At 37.0% G+C, this 23495-nt stretch overlaps 2 protein-coding genes across 9 annotated transcripts in view; both read right to left on the reverse strand.

Moving 5' to 3' along the window:
* Window positions 1–3908: 3908 nt before the first annotated feature.
* LOC140806395 (proline-rich receptor-like protein kinase PERK1) lies at window positions 3909–8118 on the reverse strand. Its single transcript, XM_073163042.1, has 8 exons — window positions 7536–8118; window positions 6784–6996; window positions 6488–6696; window positions 5803–5929; window positions 5041–5112; window positions 4658–4844; window positions 4456–4579; window positions 3909–4381 (listed from the first exon to the last, which is right to left on the reverse strand). The coding sequence occupies exons 2-8, from the start codon at window positions 6932–6934 to the stop codon at window positions 4118–4120; spliced, it is 1134 nt and encodes a 377-aa protein (XP_073019143.1). The 5' UTR covers window positions 6935–6996; window positions 7536–8118; the 3' UTR covers window positions 3909–4117.
* Window positions 8119–9039: 921 nt separating this feature from the next.
* The window catches only part of LOC140806397 (transportin MOS14), a 42923-nt gene continuing 28467 nt past the window's right edge, over window positions 9040–23495 (reverse strand). For 5 of the 8 annotated variants that reach the window (XM_073163045.1, XM_073163043.1, XM_073163044.1 and 2 more), the window contains exons 17-24: window positions 16432–16517; window positions 15868–16055; window positions 15357–15449; window positions 11683–11870; window positions 11396–11507; window positions 10817–10974; window positions 10330–10446; window positions 9040–9476 (exon numbers count right to left, since the gene is read on the reverse strand). In XM_073163045.1, the coding sequence (XP_073019146.1) occupies window positions 9258–9476; window positions 10330–10446; window positions 10817–10974; window positions 11396–11507; window positions 11683–11870; window positions 15357–15449; window positions 15868–16055; window positions 16432–16517 (1161 nt within the window). In that variant the 3' untranslated portion in view covers window positions 9040–9257. Of the gene's footprint in view, window positions 9477–10329; window positions 10717–10816; window positions 10975–11395; window positions 11508–11682; window positions 11871–15356; window positions 15450–15867; window positions 16056–16431; window positions 16518–23495 lie in introns of those variants that run through there. The other 3 variants (XR_012112479.1, XR_012112481.1, XR_012112480.1) reach the window with 3 other exon arrangements.

Genomic DNA, 23495 nt, shown 5'->3' on the forward strand with positions numbered 1-23495 from the left:
TTTATTTTATTGTCTAGCGGGCCCAAAACTCTTTTAACTCCTTTAGTTATAATTGTTGGCCCATTAGTGCATAATTATTTTAACCTAAACCCTACATTTTGAAACCCTAAACCTACCATTCAGCATCAGTCGTCCCCTCCACATTCAGCAGCCTCATTTTCGAAGTTCCTCAGCAGCCACACGAAAATCCTCCTTAGTTTTAAAAAGAAGCTCTTTCCCCGCCTCTCCGGTGCGAGTTCTAAGCGGATATCTCAAGTTTTTTGACGGACACGCCATAAATCCTCTTTTTCTCATCATTCATATCATAATACGTTGGTTTGTGTGTTTATGCATGAGAATTATTTTGATCTATCATTTGTTATCGTTTTTGCGCGGCTTTGACACGAAATACGCTTACATCTTCATGTAACTCACGTTTTTATCTGATCTTTGTGTAAGGGGATGCTGATTGGAGATGCTAGGGGCGGTGTAATTCGAGAGTGAGGGAGATTAAGGGTTGGAGTCGAAGTTGAGTCGGCATGGGAGAGGGCTGATCTGTTGTTTTCTTGGAGAGCATGGGGCTTTCCGTGGTTAGATCGGGAGAAAGGGGTGATGCAGCCGTGCATGGCGTAATTCCAGCCATAGAGCTGACCCTATGAGGGTCCATGATGGGGCTAGGAAAGGGCCGTGAGCAGCTGGTCACAAGAGGGAGTCGATCGAAGGGAGGGACATGTGTAGGTGATACTTGTCTTTGGGTTGTTTCTGTGTGAGCAGCTCAGTAGCGTGCATGGTACTAGAATGCTCGGCTAGGTTGGTCCAGGAGGGTCATGTGGTGGGCTAGGAGTGAGCGATTTGAGGCCGGTTCGAGTCGGTTGGGTGGGGCTTAGAATTTGGATCGAAAGTCGTTTTGTGAAATTTTTCCCGCAAGGCTGGCGCCGCAGTGCTAGCGCTTCGGCGCTGGCACACAACGCCTAGGCTCTTCACCAGCGCTGCAGCTCCACACTGCACGACGCCTAGACGCTAGTTCAGAGTGTAAGGGGCTTCGGTTTTAGCGCTATTCTTGATTGGGGTATCGTTACATCGTTACGACCGAGATTAGTGAGGGTTAAATTAGCTGATTTGAAGCTTGTTTAGGTATCTTTGAATTAAGATTTAGATGTGGTCATCTTCGGGTAGATTTGGCAGTATTTGCAGCGACCTAAACACGATTTGTCATGTTTTAAAAGTTTATGTTATCACGAATACAACTTTTTATGTAAATATGAAAAATACGTTGCATGCTTGGTTTCAAGAAAAAATTACGTATATACATGATTTATTAAGTGATGAATATGATGACATATTTTGGATAATGAGAGTTGGTTGTGACTAATACGATGACACGATGACATGTAAGGCCAAGGCTAAGTGGACATATAATATTGTCGCTGATGTCCCTGCCGCCGGGTACCACAGTTATACGTAGATAGATCCATCGACTGACATCATGATACAAAAGTCACAGCTAATGAACAAAATTCAAATTAAGAAAACGAACACAGATATGTTGATATTATGTTATATGATAATGGCTATGCATACGGTTTTATAAGATCATGAAATGTATTTTATTACAGTACTTTTCACTGTTGCATGTTATGTATATGTACTTGTTATTAATGTTTCAGGTGTGTTTAGTCTTTAGACTCACTAGGTGAGAATGATGCAGGTGAGCATGTCGATGAGGAGGCTGGAGGTGCTGAATTCTGAGTAGGCATGATCAGTTTGTACGTTTGTTACGTTATGTTGATGATTTTCAGGATTTTTACTCGTTTTAATTTTTCATCCCGGACTGATGGCCGAGTTGGCAAATTTTTGAACTATCGTATTTTAATTGTCATTTGATTATGGTTATTTTTCAAATGTGTATTTTCCAATAGTCATGCTTGCATGCCTAGAAGGTGATTTTCGAGATTTATAAAAAAATATGTAGCATTTTTAAGTAGTAGACATTTCAGATAATATCAAACGAGATCTATAAAATTTAGAATGGTTAATATTGTTATTTTTTAGATTTTTTAATTCAACTCTATATCAAATTATTCGTTATACTAACCTTGGAATTATATTGATTTTGATGTCCAAACATTTTGGGCAACTGTTTCCATTAGTTGTTTTGATTATACCCTTCATACAGTTGTATATCTCGTACCATAACATTTTTGATATCGTTGCTTCAAAGCATTAGAGAGTATCATGCAATCATATTTCTTTAAGATAAGAAATTCAGATTAAATTTCATTTGTAATTTTAAATTTGAAGTTATAACGATTTGTACATAAAATTTTGCTAATATTGATATTATTTTTATTATTTTGGTGTGATTTTGATTATACTAATACTTAGTTATACATGCGATATTTGCATAAATTGTAATGAAACAATTGAATTTTACATTTTCAAGTGTTTTTTTATGTGTTTTATCAATTGTTCAATAGCGATCTTAATTGAATATTTGATTTGCTTGTCTATCCAGATTCAGTTCATTTTCTCTCGCTTGTTTTTGCTTTCCAACATGTTAATGTTCATTTTTAATATCCTTTTTGGAAATGAATTTAACTTATTAGTTTTAAAAATTTTGAAAAATAAATATGATATTGACAAGGGAATACACAAATTTACTAAAATAAACTTTTATAAGATTTTTTATAATAATCACAAAAACTCATATTATATGATCTCACGAGTCAGTTTTGTGAGATGCATATTTTATTTGAGTTATCTATGAAAAAAAATATTATTTTTATGCTAAAAATATTACTTTTTATTGTAAATATAGGCAGAATTGACCCGTCGCACAAATAAATATCTGTGATATCGTCTCACAAGAGACCTGCTCTATTATCATATAACATAGTTGATCTCTAAAATCGTGTTAGTTGTAATTTGTAATGTTAAAAATAATTATAAATATGTTCCAAATATATTGGTTATATATTTATTTGTTCATTTATCCTAACAGTGTGTTTGGCAACCCGGATTTGGGAGGATTTCATGGGATTTGGAATTCAAAATCTTATTCTTACTGTTTGGCAATATGATTCAAAAACGGATTCGGATTTGTTTAGGATTTGGATTTTAAAAACATACAATTACTTTTTAATCCAACACATTATTCTCATCAACACATCATTCTCCACCAAAAGTTTCTACATAAATAGACTTTTTTTTTTCTTTTAACTTTTTTTTAGAAGTTGAAAGATTTCGTTTAAATTTTATAAGTTTCTTGTGTTATTTACTTATTAATATAATAAAAATTATAGTAATTACCAAAGCCTCTTTTTACGTTTAATAATTAATTTCATGTTAAAGTTTGAAGTTGTTTAATGATTTTTTAATTATTATTTTATGCGCGCTATGGTTAATAAATAATAATTAATTTTGAATTTACAAATACAAATAATAGAGAAGAATTATTAATTTCTAAACTTCTTTGGGTTATTTATTTTTATATGATTTCTAAACGCAGCTTTGTAAAATTTTAAAATTCCAAATTCGAATTTTTTTTTTTGTCAAAACAAGAAATGAAATTGTAAATACCATTTTTAAATTTTAAACCAAACGCCAAATGGAATTTTAAATACTTGAATTTCCAAATACAATTCCAAATCTCATGAAATACTCTCAAATCTAGTGTGTTTGCCAAACACACTGTTAGAAGCTAAGAGTCCGACACATGATATTATTGGAAAGAAAATATCATAATTCACGAGTACCAAATTATCTAACATTAAATAAAAATTAATCCAATTTCACAAAGAACAAAACCATCAAGACTTTATGCATATAACAAATACGCACTTCCATAGCAATTATATATTTTACATATATGTGTGGTGTGAAAGACAATGAATCAACCATGTGATCCACTCTCACTATATCTCTGTGCAAAAAGATTCTTAAACACTGTTACGGGTAAAGAATTTAAATTTAAAAAAAAATTACACTTTGTTTTTATACAATTATCAAAAACCTGGATCAGCTCTTGCTCTTGATGTTCTACACACACACACACACACGAATACACACAAATAAATAATATGGTAATACCACAAAGCATGACAAAAAAACAAGCAGAAATTTTGTTTATATAAATTTATTATTTGGAAGCCCTAAAAAGCTGGCTCCCGAGGGTGACAACTGGAGTTCCTTCCCCCATGATTGTTGTCAAGCTCATTTCTTTCTCAAGAATTCGATCAAGTTCTGCGACCACATTGCTCATCGCAGGACGCCTCTCGCTTGAAGGGTTCACACAGTTCACTATCAAATTTATGAACTCTTCCACTCCCTCCTTCGTAAAGCTATTACCCAATCGATGATCAATCATAGTAGATGTGGTGCCACAATCCTGATGATTTTGCACCTGACAAATAAATAATATATCCTTCCTTACATAACTATTATACCATTTTTAAAGAAAATCCAAAAGAAACACACCCATTCGACCATGACATCTGAAGTTAGCAAGTCCTTGGCCACCTGCCCGCTCAATAACTCCAAAAGAAAAACCCCGAAACTGTAAACATCACTTTTCTCAGAAAATCGACCGAACTCCTTAACCCTGTACAAATAAATGAAATTATGGCTAATGACTTCCCGAGGAATTATACAAATAAATCACTAAATGCATGTGCATTACTCAGGAGCAAGGAAAATCTCATCAGCTGCAACTTCAGATGATGGGCCCGCACTATCAAATCGTCCAAGAAAATTGAGTAACCCCGCATCTGCTACTTTAGCAATGAAATTCTCATCCACAAGTACATTAAGTGTTTTGAAATCCTTGTGTATTAATCTAGGACTGAGAGAGTGGAGATGAGCTAAACCTGCATACGGTTTTAAAGGATGTGTGAGCTGCGCGTTCTAAAGCATTAATGTTCAATGCTACAGAGACCAACTACAGTTTTTTGGAACCTCAATATTTGTCGTTTCTCATCATTGATATTGCTACATTTCTATGGTGAAACAAAATATACGCTACAAGGAAAGCCAAAAATGCTCACTGATTTTGCAGAGGATCACCTTTAGCTGCCCCCAGAGCTATCGATAGCCTGTGCTTGAACTCAAGCTTCTCCTGTGAAACCTGGCCAGCACCTGTCAAAGAAGAGTTGGGGAATCCAAGATACAAAAAAAAAACTGTTTGTTAAAGAAGTAAAAGTAATCAAATAAGGGAAACGAAAGAGCAGAGCTGAATAAATGAATGGAGAAAGAAAAGCAAGAGGATACAAGTTTCGGAAATTATCGAGGGAATAAAATAGTTGAAAGGAATGCAGAAGAAGATAATGAAAAAATGGTGGGAATTGAAATAAAACAGCAAGCAAAGCAGCAGCACAATCAGGGTTCAATCAAGGAAATAAGCTAATACGAAGGAGAAACGATGACGAAGTATGAAAAAGTAAAAAAAAAAGAAGACCAGAGGATGTAGGGAACCCAGACCTGGTTTTGCAGAGGAAAGATACCTTAGAACCAAGTTCAGCGAAAGAAAATAGTTTTCAGATCTGGGGAAATCTGACACAATACAATTCACATTGTATTTTCCAGTCCAAGAAAAGATTAGACCTATTTGGAAAATATATATTTTTTAATAACAAACGGGTGGATGGATCAAATGACTGGCAAATAAATCACCAAACGACTGGTGAATAATTTTATGGTTATCCAGCAGAGACATGATTTCTGTAGAAAAAGTAGCTGGATTATTAAAGTTAAATTTACTTGCACGTGTATATGTGCACAGACACCCCAATATTGAGACATAAGGGTAGGGAGGATGAGGTCAATTACCGTACAGGTGAATAGATACACTTCCGTTGGGTATGTACTCGTAGATAAGAATCTGCAGATTACTTTCCTGGCAATAGCCTAATAAAGTGACCAGATTTCGATGTTGAATAGATGCTATATATCGGACCTGACAAGAAAATATATCCCATAATCATCTAAGGATGGAACTCAGAAAAATGTCTTAAAAATTAATAGACATTACGTCTACGTATGACACGAGAAATCCAGCTTTACAAAATGCACGTGTCAGGAATAAAGTTCTGATATGTTCAACAAGTTACGAACAATGTGTGTGTGCACATTATTTTCAAGAAGGGAAAATCCTAAAAGTGCGACAAAAGGACATATAAAAAATAATTTTGAAAGAGAAATCACAAAAATCTTGATGAAGAATCAAGGTGAGAAAAAGAATAAAACTCTAAGATAAAGATACTTATCAATGTTCAAAAAATGCATCAGATTATTTAGAATCTTAAATTTTATGTACAACATTGTCGCCAATATGGGGTGGGAAGAAAGTTACTGTATCCCTCATCTCAACTACCTTGCAATCCAAAAGCCAAAAGAAGTGAAAAAGGTTGATAATCTCGAAAATAAGATTCCACTTCCAGGTTGTATATTAAACATGTCTATTAAATGATATAGCACTGAATTAATTCACATTATTTTGAAAATAAAAAGATACCTCATCAATGAACTCCTGAGTAGGGCGTCCAGGTCGTCTTTTTATTGCTACAAGCATCCCATCATGGAGCAAGCCTTTATAAACCTCCCCAAACTTTCCTTGTCCTATCAAACTTTTGTCACTGAAGTTTCTTGTTGCCAATAACAATTCCTCAATCTCGAAGCGTCTAGCATCTCGCAAAGTAAACTCAATTCCAGTAGCTCTTCCAACTGCATAGCACTTAGGATTTTATTGTCTGACCGTTTACAATGAATCCTAAGTTGCTGTGAACAGATGGATCAGAATGCAAAAGTTACCTTGAACAGATGGATCAGAAGAGCCTGTCTCAGATGTTCTTGAAACGCCACTACCATGTAACAAGCAGTACCACAAAATAATTAGCAGTATTCCCACCAATGCCACGGCTCCTGCAGCGCCTCCTAAAATTGCTGCAAGAGTCCTTGACATTTAAACTGGGATCCAGCTCAGTGTTAGGCGGTTTTATTGAGATTATAATTTGGACATGGAACCTGAAATTAAGAGTATGCATAAAAAAAAGATCCAAGATAAGGATTCTAATCTGGAGATAATGTGAATCAGGTTGCACTGAGGCAATCACAAGGATTTCTTTGCTTCTGGTCGGGGTTTTACCTAGATACAATTGCAAGAATATAAACAATCGAGGAATGCATGCACTAGAATAAGAATGAAGATGATATTATACCTTAATAACATCAGGCAGAGATGGTAGGACATCATTATCATGTTTCTCTTTTTTAAAGAAGATTGTTTTAAAGAAAAGACAAGGCTGTAAAAATTAATTCTAAGGAAACAATCCAGAGGCACAAAGTACTTCCAACATTATTTATGCAAATCAAGTCAAGATTGTTGACTAACGATCATGGTGATGGGAATTGACACAAGATTGGTCATCGAGAAATGAAATGGCAAGCAAAGCAACAGCAGAATCAGCGTTCAACCAAGCAAGAAAGCAAAATTGAGGAGAAACAACCGCCAAGTAAGAAAAAGGTCAAACAAAAAAAAGACCAGAGGATGCGGGAACCTGTACCTGGTTTTGCAGAGGAAAGATCCCTGGGAAAGTTCAGTTGTAAGTGAACGGTGAAAGAAAAACAGTTTTCAGATCAGGAGAAATCATAAACATTCCCATCCACATTGTATTTTCCGGTCCAAGAAAAAATTAGACCAGCATGAAAATTTGATAGTAAACTCATGGATGGTGATTAAATCATGAATCTTGAAACGCAATATGGTTGGACCATAGAAGCATGGTTTGATTTGTGAATTACAACTTTAAGACACGGTCATGGCATAATTAGCAATGGATTAAGAAAGAGACAGCGGGCGGACACGGAAAGCGACCTGCCGCCGACAAGGCAGCAAACTCCACCAAACCAGACAATTATACACAAATGAAATTGAGGTAGAAGAAGGTTATTATAAGCTGTGCTTCGCTGTGTCTCATTTTTATTATTGGGTTGTAAATTAGTATTAGCCCAGTTGGGAAGTAGAAGAAGAAGAAGAAGAATTGTCTCTTACTGCCAACTTGCCTCAATGATTCCTTTGCCTTTCGCACTCGGTTTTCTTGTTTCGAACAAAGAAATATAAGTTAAATCTCACTCAGATTCTAATCTTGCCAATCCGTCGACACTACACATAGATGTTCCGGATTTTATGCTATTAAAGAAACAACTACTTTGTAATTGATTTTTTTCTTTTTTTTTTTTTTTTTTTACATATTTTCGTATAAATGTTGATTGTTATCTAACAAAGCGTGTTAGAAGTTCAAAATAAAATCATAAAGAAATGGTGTTGAGAGTAAAAGAGTCGAAAGAAAGACAAAACTTTCCGTGTCAATTTTGATTTAATCCGGAATCATACAATTCCAAAATTACCAGTTGCAATGCTAAAAAATGAATATACAGTAAAATGGCTCATACTAATTCATCATTCTTACTAAATGAGCGAGCAGTTAATAGTTTGGAATGGGTTCTGTGGTTACCATAAGCTTATCGTGGCAGAGCGAAGGCTGCATTAGAATCTAACAGCATTTTAGCTTAGATTAATTTCGCATCCAAGTCACTGAATCCTCATTTGTACCTTCATTTACCACTCACCACATTCCACATAGACACTCGCTCTATCAATAATGTTCCCAGTTGTGAAGAGATTATTCGTTATCATATTCTCATAAAATATTATTAATAATAGTAGCACGAAGTATAATTATTTCATAAGTTGGCCGGTCCGAGCGCACACCGTTTTCAATAATACACCACGAATAGAATGGGGACAGCCTATATATATATATATATATATTTATTTATTTATTTGGTTTAATTAACCAGAGTCTATTCCTGAATCTCTTCCAACTTCTTTGTTCATTAACTCTACTTCCCCCTCTCTATATTAAAACGTGTCTTGCATATCTTTCTCCATTTACCAACAAAAATAAATCCATGTTCCAACACGTCATCCATGCTTTCCACGTAAAAGATCCTAGGTATTCTACTTCATTTCTTTTAATGTACCTTGTTTAGTGTACACACTAACCATATAATAATACAAAATTGATTAACTTAAGCTACAACCGTGATTATGTACAAAGCTGCGCCAGCTTTTAGCCAGTTTGCGGTGAGGATCAACCTCAATAATTTGACCCACTATGAGAGATTGCAGTATCCACCAGACCTGGTATAAATCAAACCTGATCGCAGAAGCCTGTTCATGCTGCTGGTTAAATGCAGTGGTTGACGTCAAATAACTAAAAATATCAAGTCAAATTTGGAATATAACGATGATTATCAGCGAATTCTCTTATTAGTCGCTTTAAAAGTCTGCACCCTTTCCCTTGCATGTGCCCATGGCTAATTTCTCCACTTCGCCTGCTCACAAGATAATCTGATGCTGCAGCCTGGAAGGCCTCCATCCAAATTGGAATTAAAGATTCAATTTCACCTTGTTTCAGGTACTCAGCCGGCACCGTCTGCAACTAAAATGTCAAAACAGATCAAAACTAGCAACCAAAAAGTGCAAACTGATTCTAAACTACTCACATCTTAAAATGGTTTGTAACTAGCAAACAAAGTCATTTATGAAAGAACATGAAGATAACCCCCATGATGAAAACCAAATTCATAAAATCAGAATCAAGCAATATCCTGTTTAGTTACATGTAATCTTAACGATGAGAAAGTATTGTGCCTTTCTACGAGTCAAAAGGTCGTCCCCCAAAAGAAAAATTCTACATACCATGTTTTAATCGATGGTTTAATGTTTCATCTAGGTCTTTGACTATGACTAAAAACATTTGAGTTACAATATGAGCACATCAGCATATGGCCCTTGAAGAGCTCAAGTTAGAAATGTAAATACCAAAACTATTTTGTGATGTGCTTTGTACCCTAGAATGTTATTCAAGAAATATTCCCAGACAAGAGAAAGGTGCAACTGTCCTCGTATTTTTCTATGGATCAGCTTACAAACTCATTATGATGGCAAGTTACGACCATTTTGCTATATCCAACCTCAGTTGTTTATGGTTTATATTTCCTTTTTTGTTTGATTTTCCACCAGTTCTCGTTCACAATATTTTACGGTTGAAGAACAGAGGCTTCTTGGGCCCTCCAACGTAATGGAGAAAGTCACATTAACTAAAACACCTTGACTGAGCTAAGATCTGGGCTAGTAACTTGAATGAGCACACTGCAACTAAGAAGGAACTAATTCAATGAGGAAAGTATTAAAGTTCATTGATAAACATACTACATTCTCAAAGCAGTTTCAAAACTTTAACCAGCACACCAAAAATAAGCAACGCAATGTTAGAGAGAGAGAATACTAACAGCAGAGTGTAGCCATCCCTGGAAATATTTCCAGTGAAGAATAGAATTCCACTTTGTTCTTTCACTTAAACTGCACATTGCAGCGAATTGCTGAAAGATTGTTGTGGATTTATGAACCTGCAACAAGTTGCACACACAAAATCGACCCAACACATTATATAGTTTCTCAGTTCAGCTTCATCTTTTCAGAGAAGTTGTGGACATCCTAAACATCCTTTGGTGACAACAGTGGTGCCTCAAAACATAAAGGCATTGAAACGAAAGCTACAGTTTCTATGACGCGTGCAAGATAGCTTACTTGTTAACCTAGCAAAGTTGCTAATAAGGTCAATGGTTTTCTGTAGATGTTCAAGTGACACGTGAAAATCAATTTGAATATAGCATCATCTACATGAACAAGAGATCAGGGGAGTTTAGGTGGGTAACTCTAAACAACGAACCCTGAACCGCATGTATCAACATCAAGAATTTAGGATGCCGTGTTTACCCTTGACATTGCAGAAACACCAAGTAGAGCATACACCAGATTTGAGACAAGACCCTCTCCATTGATTGATATGACCCTTACCACCATATCTTGCACAGATCTTTCTGGCGTCAGAGCCATAGGTTCCAGCAAAAACATAAGTCCAACCTCCAAGAAGCCTGAAATGCTCACAAATAAGTTAGTGATTGAGTTATACAGTAGCATCATTTAAGTCAATTTTATATGAAGCCAAAGAACAAAAGTAGGATAAATTTCAATAAAATGAATGTCGGGGCCCAGGGCCCTTCACTTTGGCACAGTATGAGAATGGACTTTTGTCTCAGAAGCATATATTTGAAGGATTGAACTGCTAAAAATGATACACAAGGAATCTACTAAAACTGATGCGTATGACCCAATGAAGACAGAGTGATAAAAATTTTGAGTAAACGGGTTTTTACATAGAAGACTCTGATGGTTGCAGATTCTGATCTATCTTGACTGAGGGCGCAGGTACTTTTATCGGCCTTCTTCAGCCGAGGTACCGCGAAGAAACTCAAGAAACATAATTAGAAATACGGGAAAAAATTTAGGCCTTACAGGATATATATGACATTGCTGATAGTGCTGCACCACGATGCACAGCTGTACAACATATACCCGCCTTCTGCAAGGACACCTCAAAAAGAGAACCAGAGGCAGCTAATACTTCCTGAAATGTACATTAAAGTTCGCATTAGTTCACATACAAATTACATAGGAAAAGTGGCAAGTAGGAAAAAGAAACAAAATCTACATATGACTAGTGCAGCAGGACAATGATAACAGTTGTTTACGTGGCAGTGATAGATGATAGAAAACATCTCGAAAACAGGATGAAATGCCACCTTTGGACAGCAACGTAGAAATGAAGATGAAAAACTTGCGTAAGCTTCAACAAGATCAGGCTCTTGATCACATATATATGAAGAAGTAAAAGCCATTATTGACGTTGAACCCGTAAATCTTTCAAAAGTACGAACGAACAAGGGTCCATATTCCTCCTTACTGCCAAATTCCTCAACAACAACAGAAGCTGAAAAAAATAATGACATCGAAAGAAAGAGAGAATGAGTAACAGATGACTAAGACAGACGAATGAGACAATTGCAGTGCAATATCCAACAAGACCATGTACGGGGTAGGAAATAAATACTACAACAGCTAAAACAATGAAGAAATATTGATTAAATAATGAGAAGCCTGTAACCCTTCTAGGACAGATTAAGAACAATCTCTATTTTACTATACACAGGAAGAGACAAAAAAATGGTACTTCATTTTAAAAGGGCTCCACACGCAGACTCGAGGAAGCATATGACATAGAGACCAGGAAAAACTCCACTTTTTTTATTTCATTACTTCCTTGAATGAATAATTGAGATACAAGGGCTGAAATCAAACACACTAGGAGTCCTTCAATGATAATTATTTATCCCAGATCAATCCCTAATTTTAGGAAACAGATAGTAGAAAATAATAGAAGATATACAATATCCTTATTTTCTGAATATTTACATATTCCTATATATTATACTCTTCTTCAATGGTCGCGATCCACTCAATAGATAATTCATGCTACGGGAAAGATGGGATATCTTGATGGTTCCATCACCTAGACAAAAATTGATAATCCCTTGTACTCAGATTGGGATGCTCAGAACTTGACGGTGATGGCCAGACTAATACACACTCCATGGAAGACAAGATTTGAGAAATGTATCTGTTCTCCACAACCGCCAAAGGAATCTGGAATGCTGTGAATCTAGCATATTCAGATCTGGACAATTGATCTCAAATGTTAGAGCTACGAAATAGAGTGCGCAATCTCTGACAAGGTGATCTCGACATGACTCGATATTTTAATTCCTTGACTAAGCTATGGCAGGAATTATATTTTTTCAGCACCTGCATGCTGAGGATGCTGCCATGTACAGGAAGACGGTGGAAAAATATCGCATTTATGATTTTCTTGGTGGTCTTAATAAGTATTTAGGTGATGTTTGAGGAAGACTTGCCTGGATGAAACCACTACCATCTATTGAAGAGGCCTTCGCAGCAGTTCGACATGAGGAAACTTGCAAACGAGTTATGCAAAGAAATTCATCAACTTTTGTCCCAGAAAATTCAGCCTTGGCTGTTTGTGGTTTTGAAACTTGAAAAAAGGCGCAGTTGTGGTGTGAATGCTGTAAAAACCTGAATCATAGTGACAAGAACTGTTGGGAGATTCATGGTAAAACAGCGAATTGGTACCAAGAAATGCAAGAGGGCGAGGGACAAAAGGGCTTGAAACTAGTCAAGAGACGGATGCACCACTGAAAAATTGATTGCTTGGTTAAATTATCTCCCACTAATTGTGTTTTTCAAGATCTGATCTAGGGGACAATTGGCAGTGCTAAGGAATTCAATGGATTATACTATTTTGAGGAGCTCAATTTTCAAATCATGAACGGGTTTCTTTTCCTTCACGTTTAAATCGTGCCTCAAAACCCTTTGTGTTGATTCATGGTGACATTTGGGGTCCCTCACGTGTTCAATCTCTCACCAACAAACGGCTGTTTATTACTTTTATTGATGACCTGCCGGAAAGTGTTGGGTCTATCTTTTGCAAAATAGATCTGATGCAGAAAATACGAGCTGCTAGCTAGGGATTTGTACAGAATTCATCTCTGGGAGTGATTTGTTCTTCTCTTTTGCAATTTAAATTCAGTTAGTAAATTGTGGTCGTAACAGTGGTCCGACCTGCCGGATTTCTTAGGGGGGAAGAAGATGGCGACCACAGATTTTGATGTGAGGGTTGACTGATTGGAGAAAAGGTGCTGAAATTAGAAGAGGATATGAATTCGATAGAGCTGACCCTACAAAATCATGCGATCAATCAGCCAGTGAGTGAAATCGATCAGCAATTCAGTGAAGGAATGGGTAGACTTCAAGAGGTGGCTAGAGTGGCAACTTTGGCGGGAAATGGGGTAGAAGTTGGAGAGAAGCTCGATATCCAGATGCTTGACAATGTGGAAGAGAAAACAAACAAACAAGTTGTCGAGAAGAGCAGTTCGCTTATCAAAGAGCAGTTGCAAGGTTATGAGGGATCAGAGAAGGGGTTAGGAGAAGTCGAATGCACTGACCTCGAACAGGTTGCAGGAGAAAAAAAAAAACCGAGGATCTTAGACGTGGATTGGATGAGAAGAAACAGATTCTAAGGACAGTGAATTTACCTAGATCTGTTGTGTTAGATCCGATCGAATGTAAGTGCTCGACCGAACACTTTATTGAGCAAAATCCAAGGGTTAAAGTTAGATGCAGACGGAAGACATTCATCGGTGAGAAAGAACTCACTATCAATTGGTTCCGATAGGTTATAAAGGAAGCTCCGGACAATGCGATAAGTTCAAGGTTCTGGCGGGTTAAAAAGAAAGCACCATATAAAGTGATGCATCCTGCGCTATTGCACATGATGGATTGAGAGATATGGGTCTCACTGAGTGAGTCAGTGGGCTGTGGGGGGAGAAAACTACACGGGCTATGATTTTCTACAGCCCATAGTTGACAATTCTGACGGTGGATCCCTCCTCTAAACATGGCCCTCTCTGATACTGGAGCTGACCATTCGGTTACCTGCCAAACCGAATTGTCAAAAACCGAATAAACCAATTTTTTTTAACAAACCAAATCGATTGAATTTTTCCTTAAACCGAACAAACCAAACCAACCGACCGAAATTTTCCTTAATACAAAACAATCAAAATAAAAATCGGTTATTTCGATCAGTAACCAAATTAACCGATGTTTCAAAAGAAACTGAAAAAAAAATAGCAGACAAACTTTGGTGATTTCTTGAGTATATCAAGAAAAGCCAAAGAACAACTTTTTCAGTAATTGATTAAATAAACAAACTTGGCTTCACTCACATTCACAACCAATCAGCATCGAAAATAATTTCAGGAACAAAATTTGAGTTGAAAGAGCTAGGATGAACTTTGCGAAAGTTGTGTACATAAAAGACAAATGAATCTAAAGGACACCATCTTTTATTTTCCAAATCGTCCTTACACCATTTTTTTCCCTCAAAACTGCCATCGTAACTTACTTCAATGTCACCCTTATTAAATTGCAGTATGACCCCTCACTCATTTCTATCAATTATTATTAAATTAAACATAAAATTAATAATTTAATAAAATTTAAAACATTTATAATTTTACACATGCGTATGCATAATTTACTAGCACTTATAAAAAATGAGCGCACCCTAAAATTGTTAGCAACTTGCAGCTGAAAGCAGGTTTAAAACATCTAAACAAATAAGGTTGGGTATATTCTTTTCTTCCTAGGTGATACTTGCGCCAAAGTTGGACATGGAAATTTGATCCAAGAAACTATATCAGCACCAAATGAATTTTCAAAAAAATAACTTAATCTATGGAGAATTCAGTCATCTGAACATGTTTCAAACAAGAAAAAATGTGTATCTTCAATATGATTTTGAATTGAAAACACCAAGACAATTATCGTAAAGTTGCACCTGTTCTCAAGTAGCATTCATGACTTTGGAATGACATGAAATTCGTTGACAGACAATCGAGGACCCTTGGCAAGAGTGTCACAAAGTGCTGACCTGCGAAGAACCAACTCTTGGGTGATCAAGCAAGCAATAATACTGTCAGTTGGCAGAGAAACCTAAGTTTCAAAACACCAAGAAGTGAGTAAAAGCACAATACAAGCAAGGAAAACGAAGGACCGCCTGGTATAAAATGGTTTTCTGATGAAAAACAGAGCCATTAACTACTAAAGGCAACAAAAGGTAAGGATTTTTTTAGGAATCAAAGACTCAATCTTTCGCTCCAATATTTTGTTTTCAATGTTCTTAAAGAAGCTATCTTTTCATCTTCTATACATCAGCACATATTAATGCATGGAGAGAAATAGGCAATCAATTGTGGACTAGGGTTTCCTGAGCAATGACCATCATGAGGTTGAGATTCACAAAAGGTTTTTAGTTTGACACCTGGTTCTACCAGGATAAATCATGGAACCTGATGCCTGAATTGCATGTGCAAGGGCCCTGCAGGCAGCTGCAGACAAACTCGCGTTCTCAACATGTTCTGACATAAAGATCTTCTCGAGCATCGGCCAGAACACCTCAAGCAAAGCAACGAGAGACCCATCTGGACCAAGATCAGTAGATAACCGTGTTCCAAAATGTTTAAATACAGTTCCAATCCTGTAATAAATCAGTCAGTGATTAAGGTAAGAGGAGCATAATATATTCTGAAATCTCTACAAGGGCACAACATAACTCTAGGCAACAAAACTATGTTGTGAAACTCCAAAACAGAAGCACATCAAACAACTAAAAGGAACCGGTGGTCGGCACTGAGGTAGGAATTGTGCACATAAGAATTGAACTACGTTGAACGACTACACAGAAGCACTAAAAGCACACACAGTCAATCCAGATCTTTCACTCACAAAATAGTCCCCAACAGAGAATTCACAATTCCAAATATTGAAGTCACCACCTCACAATAACTCATAGGGTAAGCAAAAAGCAACAAAATGCAAACCCAAGAACAAATATAAACAAAGAGAGATCAAACCTATATAGCCCTCTTCTGGCAGAGCTGATTAATTCAGTATAAGTAGATGGATTTTTCCTCGAAAACAGTCCATGGCCTTCATCAATCTGAATCAAATTTTAAATTGTTCAGTAAGTTTACATTTACGAGCATTGGAAAACGAAAATGACATCTAATAATGATAGTTCTAATACTGATTGAGTAGTTTCTTCATAATAGAGGGAAAATAGCATAAATTGCTATATAAACTACAAAAGAATGATCTTATTGGGGAAAGGAAGGGATGATTAGTAAACATCCACACAGCAGAGTATACAACCATAATTCACTTTCTGTGCAAAGATGAAATCCTACTGATTCTGCCTCACAAAAATCACAAAGCGAGACCAGTGTCCATAATTCAGTCGTTTAACTTAAGTGAGTTTAGAGATAAGCTGTCACAAAAATCACTAAGCGAGACCAGTGTACATAATTCAGTCGTTTAACTTAAGTGAGTTTAGAGATAAGCTGTCGATGTGGTGAAGGGTTACGAGGTTATAGGATTTGCACAGAAGTACTGTACTACAGCAGCAAGAATTCACACAGAAATTAAAACAAAAAATAGAGAATCAATCAACTCAGCACTCTTGTGTCTAATAAATGAACGATTCACTATATTAAATTTTTTAAAAGTTTTGGGATTACGGTACAGTGCGAGCACTCAAATGACAATAAGAAAACCAGTCTCCTCAATGCCCCTATCTAAGTTAGCTCTCAAAGTAACAAAATTTCTTATAATCTCTATCATCCCTCACTCCCCCCTTTTATTCCTTCCTGCTCCCCGTGTAACCAAACATTGCCCTTAATTTTCCATGTGAACTCAGGGACTTCTCTATTAAAATTTGTAGATTGGGCCTTTCTCTTGGGCTGGTGAGGTCATTCCAACTGTTCATGGACCTGGACTGGATCCTTCCCCCTCAACTTAAACCTTGTCCCGATGGCTAAATTCTGGAAATTGCATGACAATTTCACTCTCATCTTCCCAGGCAGCTTCTTCTTTTGGTCTACCTTCCGACCAAATCATAACTTGGTTGATTCCGTCCTCACCTTTTTGCACCATCCATGGGGCCAAGACTTGTTAGGGCACATGTGAAGCATCCGATTATGCTTCAACATCATTGGGCAATTGTGGTTCAGCTTCAAACTCTTTGCTGTTTTCAGTCGAGAGGCGTGGAAAACAGGGTGACTTTGAGGTTTTCAGTTGAAAGGCGTGAAAAACAGGGTAATTTCGAGAGTCCGCAGGTAATTTTAGCTTGGAAGCCATTGAACCAACTTGTTGTAACACTTAAAATGAACCAAGCCACTCTCTGTCACTGCTGAGGATGCAACTTAACAAGCATATGTCCCCACACTCTGAATGATATGAGTAGATTGAAATCTCACGCATTCGGAGTAGATTGAAATCTCACTTATCGTGTCAACTCATCAATACAACAAATCCCAATCAAATCAATATGAAAAGAATAATAATCACAGCTAGAATTTCCATGGAGAACAAAAGCTGAATAAATGATACATAGAAATTTACATTATAGAATAATATGGCAGACATTTGAGGAGAAATAAATTCTCTTATTTTTCATACCTTACGTCATGAATTATTACACTTTATATAGATCAAAAGAATAAAATCAAATCCCAATAAATCTGGGAAATATCCTATCATACCAATAATATAGGATCCTAGTTTAAAATTAAGCCAATCAAATCTTATCTACTCGACACTCCTCCTCAAGTTGGTGATAAAAATCCATCATACCCAACTTGCTCACTTGTTCTTCGAAGGTTTGTTTCAATAAGCCCTTAGTTAGGATGTCTGCAACTTGTCATAGGCTTGGAACAAATGGAATACAGATAACTTGTCTTCAAGTTTCTTTTCTATGAAATGCTTGTCAATTTCGATATGCTTATTTCTCTCATGAAGAACTGGATTGTTAACAATGATAATGGCTGCTTTGTTGTCACAAGAATCATTTCTAGATCCTTCATGACTCGTTTAAGCCACAATACTTCACATACTCCTTGTGATAGATCTGAATTTTGCCTATGCGTTGCTTCTTGCAACTATTCCTTGTTTTTTGCTTCTCCATGTTACCAAGTTGCCCACAAAAATGTGCAATAATCAGATGTTGATCTTAATCAGTGATTGATCCTGCACAATCAGCATCTGTATATACTTCATTCAACTTCTCGTTTCTCAGTTTTTTCAAAGAGCAATTCCTTCCCCGGAGTTCCCTTTATATATCTAAGAATTCGATATACAACTTCAAGGTGTTCTACACACGACGAGTATAAATTGGCTCGCCATACTTTCTGTGAAGGCAATGTTCGAGTGTGTGTGAGACATATAAATCAATCTCCCGACCCATCTTTGATATCTTCCAGTATCCATTGGAGCACACCATTGTTTTTTTTTTATGGGAAACGAGATTTTATTAATAAGAAAGAGATTACATCATATGTTACGTACACATTGGAGCACACCATTGTTGATATCTCATAGATTCTTATTGGATTCTATAGGAGAATCTGATAGTTTGCATTCAGTCATCTATGTGTCCTTCAGGAGATCAAAAATATATTTTCTTTGTTGTGATTCCCCTTTTTGACCTTGCTACCTCCATTCCAAAGAAATACTTCAATTGCCCCAGGTCCTTCATTTCAAGCTCTCTTGCCAAGCTCTTCTTTAACTTGTTTGTCTCTTCTATATCTCACAAGTCAATATTATATCATCAGCATAGTCAATTAGCATTGAAATCTTTCAATTATTGGACTTTTTTGTAAATAGAGTAAGATCAGAATGTCCTTGACAGTAGCTTTGGCTTCTCGCAACTTTGCGAACCTTTCAAACCATGCTCTGGGAGACTGTTTCAGTCCACAGAGTGATTTCTTTAGCCTGCACATCTTTGGTTTAAACTGATCGGTAAATCCAGGTGTTGGTTCCATGTACACTTCTTCTTCTAGATCACCATTTAAAAAGGCGCTCTTCACATCTAGTTGATTTAGTGGTCAATCAAGGTTAGCAGCAACAAAGAGAATAACTCGAACTGTATTGAGTTTGGCCACTGCAGAAAAAGTTTTAGTGTGGTCAACTCCATGAGTTTGGGTGAAGCTTTTGGCAACCAACTATATTTTATACTGTTCCAGAGATCCATCAGAATTGTATTTTGGGGAAAATACCCACTTACACCCTATAACAGATTTCCCAATTGGTAGATCAGCCTTCTCCGAGATATAGTTTTTTTTTCCAGAGCTCTCATCTCCTTATAAATTGCCTCTCTCCATTCAGGGATCTCTAGAGCCTCTTCTACACTATTAGGAATACTAATGGCATCTAACTAAGAGACAAACGAACAATAGGAGGATACAATTTTTTAAAAGAGACAAAGTTGGGATTGGGTGTTTTGTGCATGATAGAGTACCTTTTTCTCAGGGCAATGGGAAGATCAATGTTGTTTTCAAGAGTGGTCGAGGCATCATTCTAAGTTTCAAGATCAAGCCCACGAGTAGACTCATGTCATTGTTGAATGACAAGGTCTCCCCCCTTTTCATTTTTTTTTTGATAAGAAACATAATATCATGAAGAATAAGGTTTTGAGGTACAATAGAAGCGGATGAGTAATCCGCAAGACAACGCTTGAAACTAGCGATAGTTCACTTCATTACAAAAAGAGGTCTCCCCCCTTTTCATTGCTCACATGTCTCCACTGTAATGTCGGATTGATTAAAATTTGAAATTTGATAGTTTCCCAGTTCTATATTAAAATCAGATTCGGTTAAGTGGTCATATTCACTATATATGAACTCCCCAGAAGATGTGGAGCGTAGAAAGACTTGCCTTCAACAAATATTACATCCATGGAAAAAAAAAATGGTAGCAGGGTCAAAACACTTATACCCCCGTTGGTTTGCATGATAACCCACAAATATACACTTCCGTGCCTTTGGGTCTACTTTCGAAATACCAGGATCAAAGTTATGAATAAATACTAGATTAACAAATATTTTCAGAGGGATTTTAGTCAGGAGACACGTATTGGGGATTTTATTTTCAAAAATATTCATGGGGTATTGGAAATTCAAGATCCTGGATGGTAGTCTATTAATCGAATACGTGGCTGTTAAAACTGCTTCTCCCCAAAGATACTTAGGCACTTTCGTTTAAAAAATAATTGCTCGAGCAACTTCAAGGAGATGTATGTTTTTCCGTTCAACCACACCATTTTGTTGAGGTATATGGTAACAAGAGCTTTGCTGAATGATTTCTTGCTCCTGAAAAAACTTTCCAAGTATATTGTTAAAGTATTCCCGCCTATTATCACCCCGAAAATTTTTTATCCTAGTGTGAAATTGAGTCTGAATCGTTTGGAATTTTTTTTAAATGTGGCTTCTGCATCATAATTATCTTTTAAAAGGAAAACCCAAGTCAGACGTGAATTTTCATCAATGAAAGACACAAACCACCGTTTATCAGTAATTGTTTTTACTTTGCATGGGCCCCAAATGTCTCTATGAATCATTGTAAATGGTGTGGATCTTTTATAAGGTTGAGAGAAAAAATTAGACCGATGATATTTGGATAACTCACAATATTCACAATGCAAAGTTGAAATATTTATTGATAAACAACTTGGGAAACAATCTATTCAAATAAATAAAGTTCGAATGACCTAACCAACTATGCCATAATAAAATATCATCGATACTCGAGTAAGAAATAGAGTTGACGCTTGTCTGGATCACGTCTGCCAAGGAAGGATTCGGCAGTAAGAGAGTAAAGGACACCATCTTGTCTAGAATTGCCTATCATCGTCCTCGAGGCCAAATCTCGAAATTCACAATGAGAAGACAAAAATATGACTCGACACTTAAGATCAACAATGAGTTTGTTGATTGACAAAAGATATACGATAGAGGGGGAACGTGTAACACATTTGTAAGAGTCAAAGAAGGGGAAATAACAACAGTTCATTTCCCTGCAACAGATGCAACAAAGCCATCAACAATTTAACTTTTTGGTTTCCTGTACACGGGATATACGAGGAGAAAAATTGTGATGATCCGGTCATATGATTTGTTGCTCCTGAATCCAGACACTGTTAGCGATAAAATGTGTAATATTTGCACAAGGAAAAATACCTTTTTGGGCCAAGGAACACGAGGGCTTGGATTTATCACGTCAAGAATTAAACAATTGGAATAGTTGCTCAAATCGATCCTTTGGAAAGGGGAGGGAATCCGAGGAGGATGAGGGCATTCCAGAATCTTCACTACCAACTTGAAGAGCTCGACTCTCAAGATCAGCTGGTTTCCTATGTATTCTCCAGCATGTTTCTATAGTGTGCCATGGCTTTTTGCACTTCTAAAAATGATCTACCTTCGGAACCCGTCTCTCGACTCACAAGGGCCGAACCTTTAGACTCCATGGTGGGTTCAGAATGTTTCAGCATCACTTGTCGTCGAGTTTCTTCATGCCGTACCTCAGAAAACACCTTTCGAAGGCTAGGCAGAGATTTTCACCCAAGTACAAGGCCTCGAACCTCATCTAGATCCTTATTCAATCCCGCAAGAAAGACAAACATCCTGTGTCAATCCAGGTTCGCCTTGTATCATGTATAGTCCTTGCTATTCTCCAACTCATCTACATCGAGGCGGTCCAATTCCTGCCATAGAACTATCAACTTGTTATAATAAGTTGTGACATCTTTGTTGCCTTGTTGCATCTGCCATACACGAGTATTTAGCTCGTACAACGCGTTGGGCGGTCCAAAACCGCCCCGATTTTAGACTAGTCGAAACTTCTAGGCGCCACTATATTAATCGGCCTGCCTGGCGCGAAAGCCGCCTAGGCGATTTTACAATTAAAAATCCGCCTAGGCGGTTTACACTTAAAAAAAACAAATTATGAGGGAGCAAGTACTTAATTGATTATTCTATACTTATTATTATATATTTTTATATATGTATTCAATATTAATATTTTTTTAATGTAGATCCATACTAAGAAAAGAAATAGACTAGATGTTACGAGCCCAACATCAATTGTGGAAGATTTAGGTCCATTGGGCCCAAGTGCAGCAAACGGCCCAAACAAACCCAAAATAATAAATGTGTATACCAGGAGGAACAAGGGAAAAACACGTGATGAGGGAAGGGGGATTTAAATATCAGATAGAAGAGAGGAGAGAGTATTCAGTTACAAAATATTGTTGAGTGATCACTAGCACTTGCTAGGGAGAAAAGTCTTGTACAGAGTGTTTAACTCTGGGTTCTTCTTTCATTATTGAATACAATATTTCATTTCCTTATTTGTTCTTCATTTCTGCAATTATATCGTTGAATCATTTGAGTTCATAACATTGGTCCGACCTGCCGGATTCGAGGGACGATTGTAAACGATGGCCAGCACCAGAAGTGACGCAAAGTTAGAAACAATGGAACGGTCTGTTAATGGCTTGCAGGAGAGCATGATACAAGTGCAAGGCAGACTAGAGAAACTCGATCAAACTCTTGGAAGCCTCAGTGAGCTGGGGGTGTTGATGGAGCAGTTAATAAAAAAACAAGAAGGAGGCAATATTCACGGTCAAGTCGATAAGCCAGAGAAGGAGGAGAGTGCGGAGACCCGCGAACGTGAAGTAATCACAGAGGACATGAGGATGGCCTTAAGAAGGATTGAATTACCTGTATTCGAAGGAGAAGATCCGATGGGCTGGCTGGGAAAAGTAGAGCAATACTTCGATGTTCATGACACCCCGATCGAATGTAGGCTCAAATTGGCTTACATTTGTATGCAGGGAGCCTCGATTCACTGGTTCCGCTGGATGAAGGTGAGAATTCCCAACATGAACTGGGATCGATTTGCTGAAGAATTAATCAAGAGGTACGGCGGCTATGAGGCGAATCCCTTTGAGCTGATAGCCTCACTGAAGCAGGGACAACAACCCATTGACACCTATATTGAGCGCTTTGAGGTGTTGGTTGCCCAGATTGGAGACATCCAAGAAGACCAGTGTCTGGGTTACTTCATGAGTGGGTTGAGGGAGGAG

This window comes from Primulina eburnea, chromosome 11 (assembly GCF_022965805.1).
Source record: "Primulina eburnea isolate SZY01 chromosome 11, ASM2296580v1, whole genome shotgun sequence".
NCBI lineage: Eukaryota > Viridiplantae > Streptophyta > Magnoliopsida > Lamiales > Gesneriaceae > Primulina > Primulina eburnea.